A 22,678-nucleotide genomic window follows, 5' to 3' on the forward strand; every position below is an offset into this window, starting at 1 on the left:
TTCTGGACTCTTTCTGCCCCAGTGCCCCTTAGAGGAAGAAGTCTGTTTCTACCCCTTAGACTTGTCTTCTGAAACCAGTACCAAGAGATGAGAGGGCAGAGTCCTAGGCGACCTCTCTGAAGGATAGGGATCAGCCAGTTTGGTTCCAGAACCAAGGCAAGAACTAGAGAATGACCATCAGGACCTCAAACCTGTGTCACAGAGAGCTGTCCTTCTGGGGACTAAACAGGTCAAGATGCTCAGATAGGCACATGAGACATCAAAGGAATGCAGGAAATGGCAAGCCCTTGTCCCTTTGGGGACAGATGAGGGGTCTTGACAGCCAGGCTGGACACCCTATCTGTTCCCTTACTTTTCTACCCCTCTGTTTACCTTCTGACTGGGGCTCCAGTCACCCAGATCATCCCAGGACCCTGCACCCATACCCAGCTTTCAAAGACTCAATGGCACCTGGAGACCCGGCTTCTCCAGGAAGAGTAGTGAATGAGTAGTCACCTAGGAGTGCCATGGTCTGCCTCTTCGGTCCTCTCCCCAAGCTTGGCAGAGCAGGGGCCACCTCAGGGGCCAGACTTACTATCAAAGCTCCACCTCTGGGTCTGTTCGTGAGTTTTCAGTTCTCATGAACTGGAAAAGCCGGGGCTGAGGTTCCTGCCTGGCACGGGCCTTTGTGCACCAGCCAGTGAAGGACAGGCCCAATTCTAGCGCCGAGCAGGCCGGTTGCCAGAAGCGAGATCAGCCTCCTCCACTCACAGGGTGGCAAAGGGCGTTCATTACACAGAGGGGGAGGGGTGTTTAACTCACTCTGAAGGGGGCTCCCGGGGATGGGGTAGTGGGAGGGACAATTCACAAAAGCCGGGGCTACAAACTCCCAAAGGCTTTTTTTAAAAAGCGGTTCCCTTTCCCTCCTCCCCTCCCCCGCCCCGCGCCCCTCCCCCAGCCCCAGCCGCTGATGGCCTGCAGCCAACACTGGCCACTCCGTGCATCCAGCCTCCCGCCCTCTAGGCCTTCCTCTCCATCTCTTCCCCAGCCTTCCCAACTCTGCCCCTCCAACTACCTCAGCACACCCCACCTCCCACCCCACCCCCCACACACTCTGAACCATGCTGTCATCTTCTGCTCTGGTGCCACCATAGGCTCTGCCCTCGGTCCGAACTGAAGCTTTGCAAGCCGGGAGTATTCTGAAGCTCACCAGATTCCCCAGGCTGGAGGCCCCAGGGCCTGTTTAGCCACCGAACCAGGAGGAAGATCGCTGTGTCTGCAGAAAGCTGGCCGCTGGTGGTGGCTTCCTGGCCGGCCGAGCCGCACCCCTAGCCTAGGGGCCATTAACCCCTTTCTTCCCTTCTCCAACTACACCTAGCACCTCAGCCTAGTCGCCACCAAGGAGATGGACAGTCAGTGGCAGCTCACGCAGCTAAGGAAGTGAGGGTGGCAGGCCAAACTCAGCGCCCTGTCGCTCCCTCCCAAACCATCCAGCAGAAGGCCCTCAGTACCCCACACTTCACTTGCTCCAGCCCTGGCCTTTGGCCTGGTGGTTTCCGGGGAGAGAGCCTGGCAGAGAAAGGGCTTCCTCTGCTTCCTTGGAGGGGCGGGGCCGACAGTGTCAGCGCTGGGCAGCCCCGAAGAGTTGGGGTCCACTCCACTTGTATCCTGGCCCACAGCAAGGAGGGCTGAGGAACTTTCTGGCTGGGTTGTGATGGGGGCGGGGCAAGGGCCTGAGAGTCAGAATCCAGGAAGGGGGGTGCAGCGCACCCATTGCTCGCCCCTCCACAATCCAGAAGTTACTGGGTTTGTCAGCTACGTGGGCATCGCCAGCTAGAAAGCCCTCGGGACTAGAGTGACTCTGTACATTCCCCTCACTCCACCCTTCCAGGCCAGCACCTCTTGACTTTCCCACATAGAGTCACCTTCCAATGAGGGGGCAGCTCTGGAGACACCACGGGCTTGGCTTGTACAAAGACTTAGCTTTAGAGAGAGAGTCATTTTCCATGTGACCTAGGCGGAAGTGGGGTGAGAGAGGGTCCACCCTCCTTTCCCCAACTTCCGATATCCCCCTGGAGCTAATCTCGGACACCGGATTGCACCTTCAACATCTCCATTTAATATTTACATTCAAGCAGGTAATAATTGGAAGCTTATAGTTCAGACATTTCTATAGCAGCAGGTTCTAGAGAGCTCTTTAGCCTTTTAACAAACTTTTTTTTTTGCACATAGAAACAACACACCCATGTGTACAGTATCAAAAAATATATACCAAGGTTACTGGTGCCGCAGTTCCTGGAGAAGAGGAAATAAAAATCAAAATACTGAATGAAGGGGAAAGGAAAAGGCCAACTGAAAATAGTCTGTCTGATATAGAATATAACATGATCTAGAGGAAACTCCATAAATCTAGGTTTTATATTTCAATATATAAATACCTACAAATAAATATATATATATATCAGCCCGAGGGGGGTAGTCGGGCCTTCTGAGCTCAAACAATACATTTCAAGAATAACACCACGTACAAACCGGAGTAGAGTCAGCACTTGACAGTTAGCACGGTTAAAATATAATACTATAGCTGAGACCGCCTCGGGGCTGCGGGGTCAGTTCTGGTGGTCCACAGGGAGGGCTCGGGTCTCCTATAGGGAAGGGGGAGGTGGCGGCGAGACCGCAGGCACCACGTGGAAGGAGAGTGAGAGATGGACAGCTCAGTCGGGATCCCAGGGAGTGAGCAGGGGCCTGGCCACCGCGACTGGGGAGTCCTCTCCTTGGGAACCTCTGCGAGATTGCAGGTGCGGGAGTCCCAGCGGGCGCGACTCCTTCCCACTACACCGTCACGTATTCCTTGAAAGTGACGGTGAGGCAGTTCGCCGTGACGTCAGTGATAATTATATTCCCAAAGAAGGGCTTAAATTCACTCAGGGGCTCCGCTGGCTCCTCCTGGGCCTCAGCGGGAGGCTTCTCCGCTGCAGTGGCCGGCGCCACCACTGCCGCCACTGCCGGAGCCTCCGGCTTCACCTGGAGGGTGCTGGGCGGTTCCCCGGCATCGCTGCGCATCTTGACACAGCGCAAGTCTATGGGCTCATCCAGGTCTGAGTCCAAAAGGATGACCTCCGGCTGCGGAAGAGAGGCTGCGGTGGGGGATACGTTGGCAGGGTGCTCAGAGACCGGGCTGCCCCCCAGGCAGGTCGGCGTGCTGATGCTACGGGCGGTCAGCCGCTTCTTGCAGGGCTCACGCTCGCCATGGGTCTCGGAGAGGCAGCGCTTGCGCGCATGGGAGAGGTTCAGGCCCACCGTATGGTGGTGGTGGTGATGGTGGTGGTGATGGTGGTGGTGGGCGGGCGGGTGTGAGCTCCTGGCTGGGTCCCAGGCCAGCAGGTCTGGCTTGGTGGTGAGCTGCAGCGGCTGCTCACCAAAGGCCTCCTTGGTCGGGGAGAGCTTTCGAGACCCTAGGTCCTGGGGCTGGGGGTCCCCCGACACCAGAGCCTCCTCCTCCCTGCGTTTGCAGGGCACTTCGGCTTTCTTCTCCTCAGAAGCACCGGCTGCCTTTTTAAAAGTCCTGTCGGCCTGGGGATGGCGCTCCTCGGCAGCACGTTTCTTGTGGCTGGGGGAGCGCGCCTCGCTCTCGGCTGCCTCGCCCGACTTGATCTTCACGGCCTGCATGCCGTTCTCCATGTACTTGCTCATCACGATCACGATGCGCCCATTCTTGTTCTTGTTCTTGACGATTTTCATCTTGCCCCCAATGCCATTACCGGCCACCGCCTCCTTAGGGGCTGGTGTCAAGCCATTCGGGGGGCCCTTTTCCGAGCCCTTGCCTGGAGCTCCTGCCCCTCCCCCCAAGGGCTTCACTGCCCCGAGGTAGCCTTTGGCTGCAGCTCCGTGGGCCCACTTGTCAGGAGGGTGGCTCTTGGCGCCCAGGTCTGGGCAGGTGGGGCTGGGTGCCTCCTTGTGGCTGCCCTGGTACTGCAGGTCGTACATTTTGGGGTCTGGCTGGTAGGGGTGGTGTTTTTTGCTATTTAGCTGATAGTAATACTTGCCGCTCTTCCCTGGTGGGGGCGGCTTACCGGACCTCTCCTTGCCGTGGGGCTGGTACTGATGGTGCTTCTTGCTGTTGAGCTCATACTGGTGCCCCTGGCCCTTGCCCTGCGTGCCCAACTCCAGCTTGGCACGGTTGTCAGCGGAGGAGTCTTGAAGCCCAGTCAGGACATTGGAGCGGCGGGCAAAGGTGGGTACCTAAGGGGGAGAAAGAAGGGGAAAGGTTGGCCCTATGGCAGGCCAGGAACATTGGGAAGGCGCCAGCTCCCACGGGTGGAGGTTGCATCAGAGGGGGTGGGGCCAGAAGTTCTAGTGCAATTGGGGTGCTCCCCCGGGGAACCATAAGTAATTTGGGAAGCGATGTTTAGGGAAGGGCTTGTGCTGGGATCCAGAGAACAGCTCAAAGTATTCACCTGCACCACCAGCGGTTTGGGCTTGGGCCCTCTCTTTCGATATCCCATCAGCTGCTCCTGCCTTTCCCTGAGGGAGGGAAGAGAGTCGCAGGGTTAGTGTTCTCAGTTTTCCTTAAGGTCAGTAGCACCCTGTTCTCAGAAAGGAAGGAATCATCTGGAGACAGAAAGATGGCCTAAGTCTGCACCTTAAAGTTCTCAACAACACTCCCACTTCTGAGAAAGCCCCCAGCCCCACGTCACACTCAGATGTAAACTTTCTCCCTCCCTTCCCCCACCTGCTGCAACACTGTATTGGTGTCCAGGATATTGCTGCTTGGAGCTGACCAGACAGCACTGGGCACAGCACTGGGCCTGTGGCTCCGCAGACAAGTGTACTGGGTTTAGGAATTCAGGGAACAGGAGGTGTGTGCTGACCTCAGGACCCTTCCAGATCAGAAGCAAGGATGCTAACTACCTCATTAAGATTCAGATAAAGGGAGCCGAAGTTGAATGGGAGGACTCCTTTTCTTAACCGGCCAGGCATCAAACGGAGGGACTGAGCCCTTGTTTACATAGCGGCAAATAAGCCAATTAGGAGTTGGGGATGGGAACTGCCCCTGAAGCTGGCTAGGGTCTAGCCAGGTTCTCAGCCACCTGGTGAACCAGAAATGGCACTACCCCACCCCCCCAGCCAGTGGGCGGGGTGGCTGGCCGAAGCCCCGCCTCCTCAGAGGATCGAGGCCCTTTCTACCCGGATTTCCAAATTAATATAGTTCAAGGGTGGGGGAGCCTTGATCACCACCAGCAAACTTCGCTAGCTCTGGCCACCCAAAGAGCGACTGCCCAGCCCTCCACGAACCAGCCTCCAGAGGTTGTCAAGTTCTGGATCGGAGGCCCAGTCTCCAGCTACCCGAGTCGCCACCCCCACCCCAAAGCCCCTGAGCCAACCCGGGGGAGTTCTGCCATGCCCTGGGGCCGGGTTGGGGTCTGATTCCAAAGTTGCATGGCATTGCAACAGCCTGGATTCTAATTCTTCGGGGACCCATTATGCAACATGGCATCAGCCGCTGACATGGTTACAGGGTGGTGAAGTCCCAGGTGAAGTCGGTGCGAGTTCCCCGTCCTACACTCCCAGCGTTCCGGGAAAGCAACTTTAGCTCTCAGGGTCTAGAGTTTACAGTTTTAGTGGCAAATGCTCCACAGGAAATACTTCAAAATAAAAGAGGGATGGAAGGCTGGGGCGTGGGGGGAGTGGCTCGGTTCTGAGGTCTCCTCCCCTCCTCCACGCCCTTCCCCCTCTACCCTCTACGAAACGTCGAACCACAGCCACCAGTGGTGAATCCAGCTGCAGCAGCTGCAGCGTGGCAAGCATCTGTTTGCAGGAGGATGGGCAGCCCCCCCTCCACAACCACCAGGCAGCGCTCACTCATGCCCTCGGGCCAACCTTCGCCCTGATCTGATAGAGCAATTTACCCCCCACAAAATACAGCAGCGAGGGTTGTGAGGAGCTCAGGCTCAGGATAGCATCTATTCACTGCCAACCCGCCCCCCCCACGTGGGGGGGCATAAGGCCTTGTCAACTTTTATCCGGCTGCCAAAAGGTTAAGTTCAGTTCCATGACGTTCAGGGCGGTTTCACAATGCCAGCTCCTTCAGAGCTGCCCCGCGAGGTGCCCGTGCCAAGCCAGCAGTGGCTGCAGAAAGCAACACCTAGGTTCTGGGGGCGGGGCTCCAAGGTTGCCAAGGGAGGGGGCCACGGGGATTCAGGTACAGTATTCCTAGGCAGATCCGGGGTCTTCCCCCACGCACGCTTCCAGCAGTTTCCCAAAACACAAGCCTACCTTCCCCAGCCCTACCCTGCCCCCACTCCCAAGTTGCAGCAACCGCCAAGGACATTGGTTAGAGAAGCCCAGGCCGCAGCCTTGCCCATCCGGGTTTGTTGGGGGTGGGGCTCCTGCCTGCCCCCTCCCACCCCTTCCCCCTTCCCTGCTGCTGCAAGCAGTCATCCACTTTGCTATTCCCACCGACGGCCAGGGCAGCAGGCTGCCAGGGGATGCTCACCTGTTCTGGAAGGCAATCAGCAGACGGGGATCCAAGATGTTCTCCTCTGGTTCCCACGTGTTATATCTTGCAAGTGAAAAAGGGGGGGCAGGGTGTAAAAAAAAAAGCCAGGTTGGGGACATAGGGCCCTATGTGGTTTCCTGAATCAAAAGCTGTGGACATGGAGGGTAGACCGTAGGTTTCTTAAGGCCTAGCACAGTCCTTGATTACCCCCCAAGTTAAAATAAACACACAAGGACAGGAGGAAAGGGGGGGTGTGAGGAAAACGAAACTAGCAGTTTATTTTGCAGTCGTCAAGAATTTTAAGCATGTCACTGTGACGTGTTCCAAGGCCACTTTCCTCTCCAGAAACCCTTCGTGCAAAGCAGACCAAAAGCAAAGTCGTAGTCCCCTCCGAACCCCAGCCCAAGTCTCCAGTAGGGCTTCAGCTGGCCTGCATTGGACCCCTAATCCGATAACTCACAGCTCAGCACCCCCACCCCCTCAAGGCCCAGGAGACCGCTGTCACTGGCAAGCAAACCCCAAATACTCAGCAGTACAAAAATACGCCTCTCTCTCTCCCTCTCCCTCTCCGAGTGTGTGAGTGTGAGTGAGTGTGTGTGTGTGTGTGTGTGTGTGTGTGTGTGTGTGTGTGTGTGTGCCTGCGCCCGTCTCCATCCGGTGCTTTCGCATTTCAAATTAAAGAAAAAATTCCCCATCGAAAGAGCTGCAGTGACAGTTCCCAACATTTTCTGCCTTTTTTCCTCCCTACCCTGCACCACTAGGAGGGAGGACGCACACAATTGCATTTTCGTCGCTTTTTAAATTTTTTTTTTTTTTGGTTTTGCAATATGGAGCCGTTCGGTGGAGGGAAAGGGGAAAGGAGCCATTTTCTGCTGCACATCAGTCAGTGCCTGCGCCCTCCCTCCCTCCGCCGGCCTCCCGGGCTCGGCCCCGCGTCTCTCCAGCTCCTCCGGCTCCTTTTAGCGCATAAATTAGTGATGGCATTTCCCGGAGAGCGGAGCACAACACAGGGCGCCCGGCTCGGGCTCCGCTGCTCCGCTTCCCAGTGCCTGCCACCGACTTCCCCACCCCCTCCTCTCTCCACCCCACCTCCACCCCGCCTCCCGTCCGCTCCCCCACCACCCCACCAGCTCCACGGGTCCGCCGGCCAGGGCGCCTGGTGCCGAGGCACCCGGCCCCCGCCGCCACTTACTTGGGGGACCAGCCTCTCCATTTCACCAGATACTCCACTCTGCCCTGTAGGGGGGAAGAGACAGCACTCCATCAGCTTCCGCGGGATCCCCAGCTCTGGCCCGCAGCCTCCCCACCCCCTCCGCGCCTCTCGCTCGCTGCTCCCGCCGCCGCTCCCGCGCCTCGGCGCCGCCACCCGCGCGCCACCCCTACCTTGCGGATCCGCTTCTTCTCGATGCTCTCCACCGCGAAGACGTGCTCGCCAACAGCTGGCAGCTCCATGGCCGAATCCAAGCACGCAGGGGCGCAAGCGGCCGGCCCGGCTGCAGACACAGCTGGCTCCCGCCGGCGCCCCGATGCGGTCCTGCGCGCGGACCTCGCCACGCGCCCGGCCCCCGCCGCCGCCACTCGCCCCTCAACAGCCTGGCCGCCGCCGCTGCCCGCACCCGCCGGCTCTCTGCTCGCTCTCGCTCAGACAACTGAGCCCGGGCCGCCGCGGCACGAGAACTCATGCAAATCCCGGACGTCAGCGGGCGGGGCCTCGCAGGGCCCAGCTCGGCGTCAGGGGGCGGGACGCGCCTCGGATTGGCGCAGCCCGGCCTACCGGAGGCCCCCGGTCTGGGCGGCAGGGGAGGAGGAGGGCGCGGGAGGAGGCTGGGGAGGAGGAGGGCGCGGGGAGGTGCAGGGGAGGGATCTGAGAGCCGGGAAAGTGAGCTGGGGCCGCGGAATAAAGGTGTGTCTGCCTAGGCGGCCAGGGTGGGCACCTCCACCGGGCCCACTACGATCCTCAGCTGGACACTTGGGACTCTCCCGACCCCACCCTCGGCCGCTGTTTCTGCTTGTGCACCGCCCGGGGATCCCTGCTGGGGGCCACGGAATCACCCGCTGCACGTTACAGTTGCTCCCAACTACATCTGTCCAGCAGGGTTCTGGAAGCAGAGGGGACTCTCCGGCAGGGGGCAGAATGGAGGCGGGGGCAGTTCAGGCCCCCACCCTCGGTGCCCACAGCCGCGCCCCGCCCCGCCAGGCCCCGGGCATTTAGGCCGCGGAGGTGGAGAGAGAAAGCCAGAAGACAGAGGACTTAGACAAGTCGAGGAGCACGAAGAGGCGAAGACAGGGACAAAGAAGCAGCTGGCCAAGGGCATTAGCACTCAGGAACCTCAGCAGAAAGGGGTTTTGAATCTGATCCCACCCAAGTTTCTGAATGGCTTCTAATTTACGCTTGGCCCACTCATTCGCAGGGAAGGGGCAGTTTCTAGCAAGTCCCCCAGAGTCTGAGGCGCTGGGAGAGCAGGGGGAGAGGGAGAGGGAGAGGGAGAGGGAGAGAGAGAGAGAGAGGGAGAGGGAGAGGGAGAGGGAGAGGGAGAGGGAGAGGGAGAGAGAGAGAGAGAGAGAGAGAGAGAGAGAGAGAGAGAGAGGAGATATGATAATATGGGGGAGTGTATGAGTCTGACTTGACTGGAGGTCCAAGAGGACTTCGTGGGGGTACATGTGAGAACCTCAAAATAAAGAGTAGGGAGGACCAAGTAGAAAGTTGAGGCTGAGGGTTGGTGGATGAGTGGGCCGCGAGAAGGGGAGGGGAACTGGAATGGCCAGGGAGCCACATATTCCTCCTGAATTTCCGTCCCCTGGTCTCTGACAGCCAAGCCCTGCTGACACAGCCTTTGGAGACCTGGAGTGTGAAGTTTAGCACCTCGGAGCCGCCCAGCCCCGCACGTTCAGCTCCAGCGTCCGGCTGGGGGAGCTGCTGCGCCAGACGTGGCCTTCCGAGGGCGCCACCGGTGGGTCCGCGAGATCCGTGGGGTCACAGTGGGTAGACCTGACAGGGAACATGCCATTCTAAGTGGGAGAGGTAAGGGTGTGCCTTGCCTGCGGCGCGTCCGGGGCCCCAGCTCAGGGCTCCTGAAGGACAGGGAGCAGGAAGCTTGCGCAATCCCTTGGCTGAGCGTCCACAGAGACAGAAAAAGCGCAAAAGAGGAGAGTGGATCGAGGAAGAGGGAGGGCAAGGAGCCACCCGGCTCTCTCTCCCTGCTTTTATTGCCTCTCAGAATGTCTGGTGAGGAATACACTGTGAGGTGACTTGCGAAGGGCCAGGTGCAGAAGAGAACCCCTAAAGCCTGCCAGGGCTTGTGTTGTTCCCAGGAATCCAGGAAAACTCTTCAGACGGTTTGATGTTGCACACACAGGTTGACTCCACGCACCTCCACTTTGCAACACTGTGGCTTCAGCTGTTGCTTAGCGGCAGCTCTTTCCGTATTTACTCCTTAGAGTGTTGAAGTGGAGGGGGTCGTCTTCCGGAGGCAAGAGAGTACTCAGTGTGCAGAAGCTAGTCTCTGACTATCATGAGGCCCAAACCTAAGAGTCCCCAAGAAAGGGAGAGCCGATGTGGCTGACTACCCTCGCCCCAACTCTTGGGTCACCCCCCAACACTGTATTTGGCGCGCGCGCGCGCGCGCGCGCGCGCACACACACACACACACACACACACACACACACACACACACACACACACACTGTGCCTAATGAATGCTCAAGTCCAGAAACTGTTGCGGGACAGCTCAGTCAGAAAGAGAGGGGTCTTCAAGGTCACGAGGTGAATGAAGCTTTGTTGTCCAAAGCACCCACTAACCTCAGCCACCCAGGTCATTGGCACAGCCGGCCATTCAGGAGGTCTGGAGCAACGTTGTGTAGGCCAGTTCCTCAGTCTGGGAAGCTGAGCTTCCCAACAATGTCGGTCTCTTTACTCAAAAATCCCCAGGAAAATCTGTTTACTCTGGGTGTTTCCTGCGTTATCCAGAACCCAAGCTCAGGGGAGGGAGGGCAGCCGTTTGCAGCCTATCCGCCACCAGGGGCGTTGGGCTGTATAGCAACAGCTGCGCTCACTGGGTCCGGGGCCCTCAGGGGCCCAGATCTGAACCTTAGGGGCCACTGAAAGGAGCTAGGTGCACCGACGCCGCGTTTGCGCAGGAACCACTCGGCAAGCCGGGAAAGAAGAGCTCGTCAGAGGATCTTTTCTGGAGTTGCATATGATATAACCATAGGAACCTCCCGGCTCCCTAACTGCGGAGGGGGCCTCCTGGAATCACCTCAAACACCGATTGCCACCCGCCACTGCCCAGCCCTCCAAAGGCCTCGCCGTGGGCAGCTTTGGAGGTGACTGAAACACAGAAGTGCTCGCCAACGCAGCAACTCTCTTCTCTCAGGCTGTTATTAGTCCTCGTGGAGGGTGGGCAGATGAAGAAAGTGACTTACCCTGGATCCCTGTCCTTACATGAAGGCAAGTCCTAGACCAACCCTCTTGTGACAGCTACCGTAGGGACAGCTCAGAGCCACCAGCCCGAGTACGAGGCTGGGAGAAAGCCGGGCAGAAGCCCGGGGGTGGCCAATGAGGTCACCCGATATGTCCAAATCCTTCTTAGAAAGCCTCCCTTGGGGCGGCCCCTACCTTTCCAAGCCCCTGTCTCGGCACCTCCGAGGGAATCACGGGAGAGACTGACTCCAAACCCGGGATTCCCAGAGCCTTCTACTGGGGCCCCTGTCCTCAACCGGGGATGCCCAGGGGCCCCACGGGAACCTTTATATGACTCCTTAATCCAGTGCACTTGATACTGCCCCTTTCCAGACAGGGTGAGTAGTTCCGTCCGCTCTACTGAGAAACAGAAGCCCTCCAGATGCCACCACGGGCTGGGGCCCCCAGGGGCCTTCAGGGGCCCCAAGAGAGGAGCGATGTTCCCTCGCCCAGCGGTAGGCTCGAGTTTAGAAAGGTGGGGCAAAGGAACGGATCCCGGAGAGGCTGGGAACTTTTTAATGGCCGAAGAGTGGAGAATAGTTACTGAGAATCCAGTCTTGGAACAAGCATGACCCGCGCCGACCGGGGTTGGGGGGGGGGGGATAAACTTCTTAAAGGAGCCGTCTCGGTGAATGGGTTCTCGGTCCACGGGAGATTGCCATCGCCACCCTCTGACCCCCAACTCTGGGCTCTGTTTGGAGGAGGGGGCCTGAAGCTTCCGGGACCAGCAGCCCCGGGTGGATTTCAGACAGACAAGGGGATTTCAGTGGGTATGACTACCAAACTGCAAGGGCTCCTTTCTCTGCCACGTCCTTAGTAGGGAAATTGTCTTTGACTTGAGAGCTGACGTTCGTAAAACAGTTTTTAAGCGGCGGCTTAGCTTAGGGGGGAGCTGACCGGGTGAAACTGCTGGGGGTGGGGTGGAGAAGAGGGCGTGCGGGAGGGAGCCCTACACTCCTTCCCTTGCACACTCCAGGAAGAAAGGCTTTGTTTGCCAGGGATCTCCTCCGCGCGTCCCCCCCACCCCTATTTTGCCCTCTGTTACGCCACCCGCGAAGGATTTGTTTTCATTTGCACCGCGAAGCCTCCCCCCACACACCCCCAGGTCCCACTCTAAGAACCCGCGTGGTGCTGGATCTGCGGTGTAGATAGACTAGAGATGGCAGGGTACACAGGCGGGGCCGCGGGCTCAGAGGGAGGGGGCAATGAAGCAGTGGCCCTTTGGCAGGACCTGGGCACCCTTGGGGGCCACACAGGCCCTGTAGGGCCGTGCCTCCGCATTGCGGCACGCCGGGGTCCGCGGGCGCCGAAGCCGGACTGGTGGGGGATTGCGACGTCCACTGCTCAACCTCAAGAGGCCTCCCCAGGCTGGCCTGAAGGAGCCTACCCGCCTCGTGCCCCGCGCTCAATCGGGAGGCTCCGCGGCCCTGGGGATCCCCGCCCCCGGGACCATATTTTATATATGATCTTTGAAGCCGACACAATCGCCCACCGCTGCTGCTAGCACGCGCGAACAACGGCCTCGGCAAACCCTGTGCTTTTTATTTGGGTTTCGTTAGCCCACCGCCTGGCCCAGGGTCCCCTCTGGCCTGGAGGTGCGCCCCGACACACCCTCCCCTTGCATTTTGCTCTCGGGTGCCCCCGTCGTGCGCCCAAACCCAGCGGGGCCCACACACAAGCCAGATTTCTTTCTTTCTTCTTTTTTCCCCCTAACCAGAGCTAGCTGCTGCAGCCAGCCCCGGAATGAAATGAAAATCGCTCCGGCGGACCCCAAAGAGATCGTCAGCCGAGGCGCCCCCGCCTCCCCGCCCCCACCCGCCTCCCCAGCTCCAGCCTCACGGCGCGCACAGGGTTAAGCGCGCGCCCGAGGGGGGTATTTGAATCCTAGGTGGGAGAAGAGGGGGCGCCGGGCGCAGCAGGCAGAGTATCTGGGCTTGGTTTCGTCTGGTTCCCCCAAAACCCTGGGCAGAGGGGCGGGTCGGATCGGAAAGGCCAGGCGCGTCTCCACCTCTCTGGCTGGCCCGGAGCCCGGTCTGGCCGCGGCCCGGAACGGCGAGGACGCTGTTCGGAGGCCGCGTCCTGCGCAGCCCGAGCGGGGGAGGGGGCGGAGGCGAAGGCTGGGAGCCCGGGCTGCGCGTCGCCGCCAGCCGATCGATCCCCTGGGGAGGGAGCGCCGCAAGCTACGCTGAACACCTGGGGGTGGAGTGGGGGGGTTGTCCCCCGCAGGACCTAGGACCGAACGAAGATGGTGGTCGGGGATCTTTTGGCGGTGGATGGCGGCTGGTAGGGCCCACGCTTGCTGCCTGGCCTGCAGATTACGCCTTGAGCACCCCCACACCCCCAAATTCTACATCGTGTTTGTGGAACTGGGCTTTGGGCATTTCTACAACCTACTCTGACCTGGGTGCAACTTCGTCCTTCCCCGTGGAGCGCCCCCAACATCCCGGGTCCAGGCCCCACCCCCACGCGCGATGACGAAGTCGAGGGATGTGGTCACTCAGTCCAACCTTCTGGCCCTCCTGAATCCTGAGATGTGTGGGTGTCCCTTTGATTCCACCTCCAGAAAGATAGTCTCGGTCAAGAAGTCCCTGGCTCAATTCACTTCACCAAGATGTTTTCCAGGGTGGTCCCTGAGGACTCCTGGGACATCCGCTTGGCCCCTCACCTGCCAGCTCCAGTGCTCAGTGGTCGGAGCTGGGGCAGGGGCGCAGAGGCCTGCACTTGCGGAGCCCTCCCCTAGGGGGCGGGCTCCTCTCGGGCTGGCTCGAGGTCCCAGACTGCCCCGTCTGTCCTTAGTCTCTTTGACTGTAAGCTGGGCCCAGTGTGTTTGTAGGGGTGTTTCCCTGTCGCTGGGGTTGGCCGAGCAATCTTCGAAGGCCCTGCCTCCTGTGCTCAACCCCGCCTTCACACTCCTGAGCCTTTGGATAGAAACAGCCTTCCTCTGAGAGACTTTGAACCCTAGGAGTTCCTGAACACTCAAGACTGAACACATTCTAGGTGAGGGCCATTGTTTCCTCTGAGCTCTCTCCACAACCCCCACCCCCCACCCCAAGCTTGGTGCCCTTCCACCCAGAAAGGAGTCTCCTGAGAGGCAAGTGTTCATTGTTAAATTGGAAGCCTTTAAAAGAGTTCAAGGCACCCTTGTTCTGTTCTCAAAAGAACTTCGAAGAAGGGGCAGGTATGTGGGGAAGCCAGCAGTGGGGTCAGCAGTGGAGGGTCCTGGGAGAACTGGAAAAGGTCAGCAGGTAAACGCATGGCCTTCTATAAGAAGCCTAACACGGTACAGAAGTTCCTATCTCTAATGTAAGCAGTTGACAAGAAAGGAAGAGCTAGGAGTGCAAGGTCAGCCTGGACTACATGAGACCCCATCTCAAAGAGAAGTGTTCATATTTTCCTCACCGATGGCTGCTTCATGGTGACCATGATTGAGATTAGAGTCCCAAGAGATACCTTAGGTAGGGGAAGAGTGACCCAGAGACTTACACAATTATCATGACCTTCAGAAGGATGAGGCATGGGCCACATCGTGTCTCTCTGGGTTTTATTTATTTGTTTTGAGACAGGGCCTCTTGTAGCCTAGGCTGCAAACACCTTGTCCATCTCCCTCTACCTCCTGAACGGGAGGATTACAGGCCGGGGTCATCAGACTTCAGACTTCCAGCTTCAGACTGTGTCTTGAAAGATACGTATTTATAATCACCCGGGTGACCTTCCAGATAACCCCCCCCACCCCATCCCACACCCCACCCCCTGCCTCCGCCCCTAGCCATTGGCTGGAAGAACTGCCTGTATGAGAAAAGGGCAGGCTCCTGTGGGGAGCCACCCTGCAATCCTTCGGGACAATTCTCCATTTCCAGTGCAGTGCCCACTACGCTCAGGGATTTCCGAAGATGTTCTCATTTTTTTTTTTTCCAGACATGGTCTCATGTAGCTCGAGCTGGCCTCAAACTTTGAAGTCGAGGATGATCTAGAACTCCCGATCCTCTTGTTCTTGACTCCCGAGCTGGCGGGATTACAGCTGTGTGCCACCACCCTGGATTGTGCGCAGTGCTGGGGATGAAATCCAGGTGTTTGTGCGTGTCACAAAAGCGGTCTACCAGCCGAGCTGCGTCCCCAGTCTTAACTTCCTTTATTACTTTTCGGTTGATGGGTTTTCATTTGGTCGGGACAAGGTCCCCCACTATGTAGCCTTGGTTAGCACAGAACTGGACATGTAGACCAGGCTGGCCTTGAACTCACAGAGCTCTGCCTGCCTCTACCTCCTGAGCGCTGGGATCAGAAGTGTGCAGCGGCATCACACTGTGTCATAATTTATTTTTAGAAATCATATATTTAAAATTTGTGGTGATCTTTACATGGTAGTACGTGCCTGCCATCCCAACTACTTAGTAGCCTGCTGCAGGAGAATCTTTTCTTCATTTTCCTTTGGTGTACGTGTATGTGTATGTTCAGTGCCCACCGAGGCCAGAGGAGGGTATTGGGTCTGTCCTTCGGAAGCTACAGGAAGTGGTGAATCACTTGAGGCCACTTAACCCTGGTTGACAGATAGAAGACGACCAAGTGTTCTTAATCACTGAGCCATCCCTCCAGCCCTCGAGGGGAGAGAATCTTAAATTATTCCTCTTCCCCCTTCCCACTCCCCAGACAGGGTTTCTCTGTGTAGCCCTGTGCAGGCCTGGATCTGGATCTGTAGATCTATACATCCATAGACCAGGCTGGCCCAGAATTCAGGGATCTGCACACCTCTGCCTCCGGAGTGCCGAGGTTAAAGGTGTGTACCACCACCGCCCCAAAACCATCTTCAGTTCAAGGCCGGTTTGGGAAATTAAGCAAAACTTGTTATAAAACCAAACAAACAAGAATAAAGATACACGGATACACGGATGATCAAACAGGCTGAGGACATGGTTCAGGGGCAGGGCCTTTTTAGCATGTGGGGGGCCCTGCGTTCTACCCCAGCAGTGGGAAGAAAACTGGGTGAGATACATAGCACACTGTTTGCTGGCTTCGTCTTTTAGTGCTTAGTTTAGCTATGTTAAGCTCACACACGTTGTTAGGCAGGCCACTCCCGAACTTGTAGAATCTTCCATTCTCCCACACGGAGACCTGTCTTCATTAAATACTCACAGTCCCCGTTCTTCATTGCCTCTGTGAACTCGACTCTTTTTGAAAGATCTTTATTTTATTACGTATGTGGTGTGTGTAAGGAAACGGATCCCCTGGAGTTGTAAATGATTATGAGCTGCCATGGGGGTGCTGGGATACCCACCGGGGCCTCTTGCAGGGGCGACAAGTCTCGCCTCTCTGTCAATCACCCTCCCTCCCTCCATCACCACGGAGTGGCCAGCTGTGGCTCCACCCCTAAATCTGACTGCCATAAGGCCTCCTATAAGGGGAATCCCATAGCATTGCCTTCCTGTGTCCTGCTCACAGGGCCCGTGGCGTTCTCTATGCTGTAACAGGTGTCTGAATCCCCTTCCTTAGGAAGCCTGAATAATATTCCATCACAGGTAGAGACATGTGTCGTTGAGATCAGGACCACAAACAAGGTCAGAGGGAACTTTTTAGTTTTCACTGTAGCCTGCTAGTCATTATGCCAACAGGGTTGAGGGTATAATTTTTTTTCTTTTAAGACAGGATCTCACTGGGTCACCCTGTCTGTCCCGGAACCCTGTGTAGGCCGGGCTGGGCTCGACTTTCCGATGCACCTGTATCTGCCTCCTGCACATTTTGGGATTTAAGGCATGTGTCACCAGGCCAGCTTGAAGATACACTTTTTTTTCCCTTTTTTCTTTTTTTTTGGAGCTGGGGACTGAACCCAGGGCCTTGCGCTTGCTAGGCAAGCGCTCTACCACTGAGCTAAATCCCCAACCCCCAAAGATACACTTTTTAATACTGTTTCATGAGGGCTGATGTAGTGGGACTCCATGAAGGTCAGAATGTAAGCTGGTTCCGGCTGTGGAAGGACATCTCTGGGACCCAGGCCTGAAACGTGGGCATCTTCTGGCCACTTCCCCTTCCTGCAGAATTCTCTGAACCTATGGCTGCAGGGGCTGTGGAAGCAGCAGACACAGGGGCTGTGGAAGCAGCAGGTACAGGGACTGTGGAAGCAGCAGGTACAGGGACTGTGGAAGCAGCAGGTACAGGGACTGTGGAAGCAGCAGGTACAGGGGCTGTGGAAGCAGCAGACAGACGGAGCCAGAATAGAAGCACCAAGCCTGCTGCTTCCCTTCTCTCCACAGAAGTGGCTCTGGCAGTACCAATTTCTCCCGGATGTCCGTCTGGCCTATGTCAGTGAGCTGACTGCCCTGCGACTTGACAGTAATGATTGTAATGGGGGTGATTCTATATTCTTTGACTAGTTTGAATTGGAAGGTTCAGAAGAGGCCTCCCACCCCCACCCCTTTGCCTGAAGCTGGTGTTAGCTTCTATTAGAGAGAATGGAGTCGCCTCTCAAATGCAGTGCCATAGAGAGGCGAGATACTTCCGATGTTCAACCTGCTGGTGATGGCTGGATTTTATTTTCCCACCCCGGGGGACCAAGAATTAGTACTATAAAAGCCAAGGAATGTTGTATGGAGCCACGGAAATCATCCGTAGGAGCTGGTGTGGGAGAGCACGCTTTCTTGGAATTCTAAAAGACAGCCGCAGCTGTTAAGTACACACAGAGACAGGCTGAGGATTCTCCCTCCCACACTGGGCTACAGTGGCTTTCTTCTCATCTCCTTCCTGTTTTCCCACCAGAGGTACGTTCCGTTTGTGCCCTGCCTGCCTTCTGCCTTTTTTCCCCAAACAGATCTTGACAGTCAGACACGGATTCTACGCTGTACGGAGTTAAGCTACCGAGAAACAAGCTGGGCCCAGACTTTTCCCCACTAGCTCTTCGGGCTGACCCAGGGGTTGGAGTCATGCCTGTGTTCTGACTCTCAGGGGTTGAAGGGTCAGCGAGGAAAGACCTTGCATGGACCTGGGCATGTCCTGCAGCCTGCATCCCATGCTCCTGGCAGCCCTGCTCCTCAGAGAGAAAAGGAGGCATTTGTGGACACGGCCCACAGAGCCCGATCCGATGATTTGAGCGACATTGATTAGTCGCCGCAGTTTCCATGTTTCTCATTAGAGGCCTGATCAGTAGTAACGTACGACCGTGATTTCTCCCTCAGTGGGCTCCTCTGGCCCTCAGATGCCATCTCTACAGTAGTCTGGCACTAAAGCTGAGCCTCTGTGTCTGGCAACTGTGATTAGAGGCTTTGCTGTGAGGTCTCTGGGCCCAGAGAGGGTGGGGACACAAATGGCCCCCTCATTAGATCCTGCTTGGTTCTGTCCCCCTTCGCCTACTCGTAGGCCAGCTAGGAGAGGCTCTGGAGGTGCCTTTAAGACACAGTATCACCGTGAGGTCCCTGCGCTCTTGAGGAAGTGGGCTTCAGGTTGCCAAGGTGAATTTGTCAATACAATATCGAACCGGCTTGGGCTCAGCCGCCACAGTTGTCTGCTTCAAGCAGCCTGCCTGTGGCCCTCCTCGCACTGTGCGTAGGACTCAGGGTCCTGGCTGAGCTAAAGCATCAAAACGAAAAGCAAAAATCAGACTCCAGAACTTGCAAGACCTGTCCCCAAACCTTGTGGCTCCCTCCTCTCTCAGTCCCACCCCTGTTATAATGACTCAGTGCCACAGAAGGATCTTCATGGCCCCGTGGAACCCACCCAGATCCCTAGAATCCATCCGTCTCTCTGTCTGTCTGTCTGCCTATCTATCTATCCATCTTCCTTCCCTCCTTTCTTTCTTTCTATCTTTTTCTTCTTTCTTGTCTTTTTGTCTTCTTCCTCCCCCCTCCCCCTTTTCCTCCCCTCCCCTCCCCTTTCCCTCCCCTCCCCCTTCCCTCTCCTCCTTCCCCTTCTTTTCACTATAGGGGACTGAACCCAGAGCCTTGTGAGTGCTGGCAAATGACTACTGAGTCGTGTCCTCATCTCCTCACCCATCCTTAATCCACACAACCCTACCCACAAGGAACCCATTTGTTAGTTTCTCAATCCCCTGCCAGACAAGTACAGGGAAGGGCTACGTGCTCGTTTCTTTTTGCGAGGCACAATAAAAGTGCCTTGTCCGTCAGACTCTACAAGTGACTTTACTGTGCTGCCCGTGAGAGAGGTGAACAGTGAAGACACTCAGGGCTGGGTCTCACACCCATGAAGTTGGTCTGCCCTGCTAGACAGCAGCATACTACTCATGTCTGCTGCCTCTCCCTGTGTGTGACTCCATCCCTGTCTGCTCTCTGCTTCCCTCTGCCCACACAGACCAGTCCAATCCAGCAGACGCTCAAAGGAGTGGAGCTGACCACAGTTTCCAGTCATGGTGGTGGGAACACCAGTTGTGATCCCAACACTGGGTGTCCATCCTGGGTCTTGATACCCACGAAGCTGCCCTAGGAGTTCCTATTCAGAGGAGTGGAGAGTCTAAGGGCTCTGGCCCCTCTCAGGGAGGAGAATGGGAGGCAATGGGGCCTGTTGATCTCTGCTCACAGCCAATAGCACAGAGACAAGGGTGCCAAGTGGTTAGAGTCGGGCCAAGTCTCCCCACTCCCACACCCCAAATCTGGGCCCCATGTTTCATGAAGTGAGGCCCCAGTTTATTCATTTGCAGGGAGAGAGAGAGAGAGAGAGAGAGAGAGAGAGAGAGAGAGAGAGAGAGAGAGAAGACCTTGGCTTCACACCCTACAGAGTCCTGTTTCAGTCCTGCAGCCATGTGAGGATCACCACTGGAGGTCAACATGCAAGGGCTGCCCACTTCACTTTGAGGCCTTTGTACTAATGGTGGCTGCACTCTGAGGTAGCCTTCCTTTCACTTAAGCTTCGCTTTGCTGTCTTTCTTCCTCTTCCTCCTCCTCCTCCTCCTCCTCCTCCTCCTCTTCCTCCTCCTCCTCCTCTTCTTCTTCTTCTTCCTCTTCTTCCTCTTCTTCTTCTTCTTCTTCTTCTTCTTCTTCTTCTTCTTCTTCTTCTTCTTCTTCTTCTTCTTCTTCTTCTTCTTCTTCTTCTTCTTTTCTTCTTCTGTCTTGTGTAGCCCAGGCTGTCACCTGCTCCTCCTGCCTTGGTCTCCTGTGCTTGCCATCTTTTCCTAGAGCAGACTCGGGTCATGTTATTATTCTGGCTCTAGCCTGCTCCTACTAGTTCTCCCAGAGTCCTGCCCTGTTGCCAGGGCGTCTCCACTGTCTGACAGGATCCTCTGCAGCCTGTGTCTCTGTCATCTGCAGCCTGTGCCTCTCCTGCTGAGCCCTGCAGCAGAGGAGCCAGCTCAGTCTCTGTTCTGTCCCCAGACTCTAGAGCAGTGCCTGGAATGCAGTGGGTGACACCGTGCGCTGGTCAGTGGATATACAGGGCTTTATCCAGAGCAGGTAGGTTAGCACATGTGTGGGGGTGTGTGGGGCACTGGCTTGCTGGCGCTCAAGGCTACAGTCTCAAGATGTTTGTGAACTGGTCGTTAAATGCAATCAATGGTAGAAATTTTCCATTAAGTAAGTTATATTAAGAACAAGATAAGCAATGTCCAAAAATTGAGGCTGGCAGGACAGATAGAGCTTCCTGTGCAAACGTGAGACCCCGAGTTCAAATCTCTGGGACCCTGTTGTGCAACAAAATTTCTCCTGGAGAGACACGACACACATGTATACTCGGCTCAGATAGGAAGACCACGACAGGCCAGAGTATGGATACCACGAGAGTCCAGCTTGATGAACCAGTGAGTGAGGGGTTAGGGACCCGGCGTGAACTTCACTGACACAGCCTCTGCGACTTCCATTTCAACAAAGCCCCATCTCCCACCAAAGCTGTGCTCCCAGCTGAGACTCGAACATTGAACACACAAGCTGCAGGGTTGTATCTATTCTAGCCATGCCATCCTGTGTAACCCAAGCTAGCCTTGAATTCCTCATGTAGCCCAGGCTAGCCTTGCACTCCTCCTGATCCCCTCCCATTTCTCTGGAGTTGAAAGCATGCACCATGATGCTCAGTTTTGAGGCACTGGGAACTGAAACTACTTTCGTTCATGCTAGGGAAACATTTTACCAGCACACTCCAGCTCTGACCTGACTTCCTGAATGCCTTACATTTTTTATTTTATTGATTTTTATTTGTTCATTTATTTAGGTTTTTCGAGACAGGATTTCTCTGTGTACCCCTGGATGTCCTGGAACTCAGTCTGTAGACCAGCTTGGCCTTGATTTCAGAGTTCTGCCCAACCCTGCCTCCTGAGTGCTGGGATTAAAGATGTGTGCTACCACTGCCTGACTAAAGGCTTTATTTTTAATTACATTGAGAGAGAGGGTGTATGTGTGTGTTTGTATGTATGCATGTATGTGTGGGTGTATGTGTGTGCATGTGTATGAGTATGTATTTATGTTGTGTTTGTATATGTGTATATATGCATGTATGTGTGTATGTATGCATGTTTGTATATGTGTGCATGTGGTTTTATATGTGTGCAAAAGTGTATGTTCATGTGTGTATATGTGTGTGCATATGTGCATGTTATGTGTATGTTCAAGTGTGTATATAAGTGTGTGCATTTGTGTATATGTGTGTGCATGTGTCTATGTTCATGTATATATGTGTGTGTGCATGTCTATGTATGTTTGTATATGTGTGTGTGTGTGTGTGGCTTTATGTGTGTGTATATGTGATGTTCCTATGTGTATATGTGTGTGTGCATGTGTGTTGCGTGTGTGTGTGTGTGTGTGTGTGTGTGTGTAAAAGAGCCTATATGGTCAGTGCTTGCCAGCTGTTGGCCTCTGCCGCCCATTCTCTTTTGGTCATCTTTCCTGAAGCCCCACATCTCCTTTCTGAGAGCATGGGTCAGAGGATAGAGCTGAAGTGGGACTATGTTTTGGTGCTTCAGTTTCCCTACGCTGATAAAATGTCTGATATTCAGAGAGGGGTACTGGCCTCATAGGCAGACCGCTTCAGACTGCTCCTGGAGGGAAGGTGGTGCCACACACAAGCTGTTCTCGTTAGTAATGCTTTGGTTGTTTTTCCTATTAAGACAGGGCAGGGGCTGGAGAGATGGCTCATGGTCAAGAGTGTGTACTGCTCTTGCAGAGGACCTGAGTTCTGTCTCCAGCACCCACATGTGACAACTCACAGCCACCTATAATTCCAGCTCCAGAGGATCCATCACCTGCCTTCACAGCATACACACTCCCCACCCCTGACATGATTTAAAACAAAACCTTTGTTGTTGTTTTAAAGGACAGGGGTCTGGAGAGATGGCTCAGCAGTTAAGAGCACTTGTTGCTCTTGAGAATGACCAGGATTCCGTTCCCAGCATGCACATGGTGGTTCACATCCATCTGTACCTCAAGTTCCAGGGGATCCAATGTTCTCTTCTGACGTCTATGAGTACTAGGAATGCATGTGGTACATACTTATACATACACACAAGGAAAACCCGACATCCACAAAATAAAAACTAGAATAGATAAAATTATATAAAAACCAAACAAACGGGGTTGGGGATTTAGCTCAGCGGTAGAGCACTTGCCTAGCAAGCGCAAGACCCTGGGTTCGGTCCCCAGCTCCGAAAAAAAGAAAAAAAAAACCAAACAAACAAATAAAGCAGAAACCAGGGCAGCCAGGTCGCCGGTCATGTATCCCTGATGGACATCAGGAGGGGGTGGAATTGAGGCTCAAGGAAGGCCTCCCTGAACCTGTGGTGATAAATCCTGTCTTGTGACTGTCTGGGCCCCTTCCCCACTAGC

At 55.8% G+C, this 22,678-nt stretch overlaps 1 protein-coding gene and 1 long non-coding RNA gene across 5 annotated transcripts; one reads left to right on the forward strand and one right to left on the reverse strand.

Annotated features, from left to right (window-relative positions):
• Window positions 1-2,075: 2,075 nt before the first annotated feature.
• On the reverse strand, window positions 2,076-8,129 carry Cbx4 (chromobox 4). The gene is made up of 5 exons (NM_001427455.1): window positions 7,862-8,129; window positions 7,671-7,714; window positions 6,476-6,541; window positions 4,437-4,503; window positions 2,076-4,221 (listed from the first exon to the last, which is right to left on the reverse strand). The coding sequence occupies exons 1-5, from the start codon at window positions 7,928-7,930 to the stop codon at window positions 2,812-2,814; spliced, it is 1,656 nt and encodes a 551-aa protein (NP_001414384.1). The 5' UTR covers window positions 7,931-8,129; the 3' UTR covers window positions 2,076-2,811.
• A 586-nt stretch (window positions 8,130-8,715) lies between these two features.
• Window positions 8,716-21,204, forward strand: LOC103693490 (uncharacterized). 4 transcript variants are annotated; one of them, XR_015632320.1, is made up of 5 exons: window positions 8,716-8,821; window positions 9,291-9,429; window positions 10,550-10,925; window positions 20,243-20,320; window positions 21,072-21,204. It is a non-coding gene; the product is annotated as an uncharacterized LOC103693490 (long non-coding RNA). The 4 variants fall into 4 exon arrangements; XR_015632322.1 differs by lacking the exons at window positions 8,716-8,821; window positions 9,291-9,429; window positions 10,550-10,925 and adding exons at window positions 13,035-17,077; window positions 17,126-17,683; XR_015632321.1 differs by lacking the exons at window positions 8,716-8,821; window positions 9,291-9,429 and having other exon boundaries at window positions 10,550-11,275.
• The last annotated feature ends 1,474 nt before the right edge of the window (window positions 21,205-22,678 follow it).

The sequence above is a fragment of the Rattus norvegicus genome, chromosome 10, assembly GCF_021556685.1.
Source record: "Rattus norvegicus strain SHRSP/BbbUtx chromosome 10, alternate assembly SHRSP_T2T, whole genome shotgun sequence".
In the NCBI taxonomy this organism is placed as follows: Eukaryota; Metazoa; Chordata; class Mammalia; order Rodentia; family Muridae; genus Rattus; species Rattus norvegicus.

What these genes read in the sequence shown, in the direction of transcription:
- Cbx4 (NM_001427455.1), bottom strand. Translation starts at nt 7,930, where the DNA reads ATGGAGCTGCCAGCTGTTGGCGAGCACGTCTTCGCGGTGGAGAGCATC. An exon ending in TGGAGAGGCTGGTCCCCCAA is followed by an intron (nt 6,542 to 7,670) that starts GTAAGTGGCGGC and finishes TTCACTTGCAAG; the next exon opens with ATATAACACGTGGGAACCAG. An exon ending in CCAAACCGCTGGTGGTGCAG is followed by an intron (nt 4,222 to 4,436) that starts GTGAATACTTTG and finishes TCTCCCCCTTAG; the next exon opens with GTACCCACCTTTGCCCGCCG.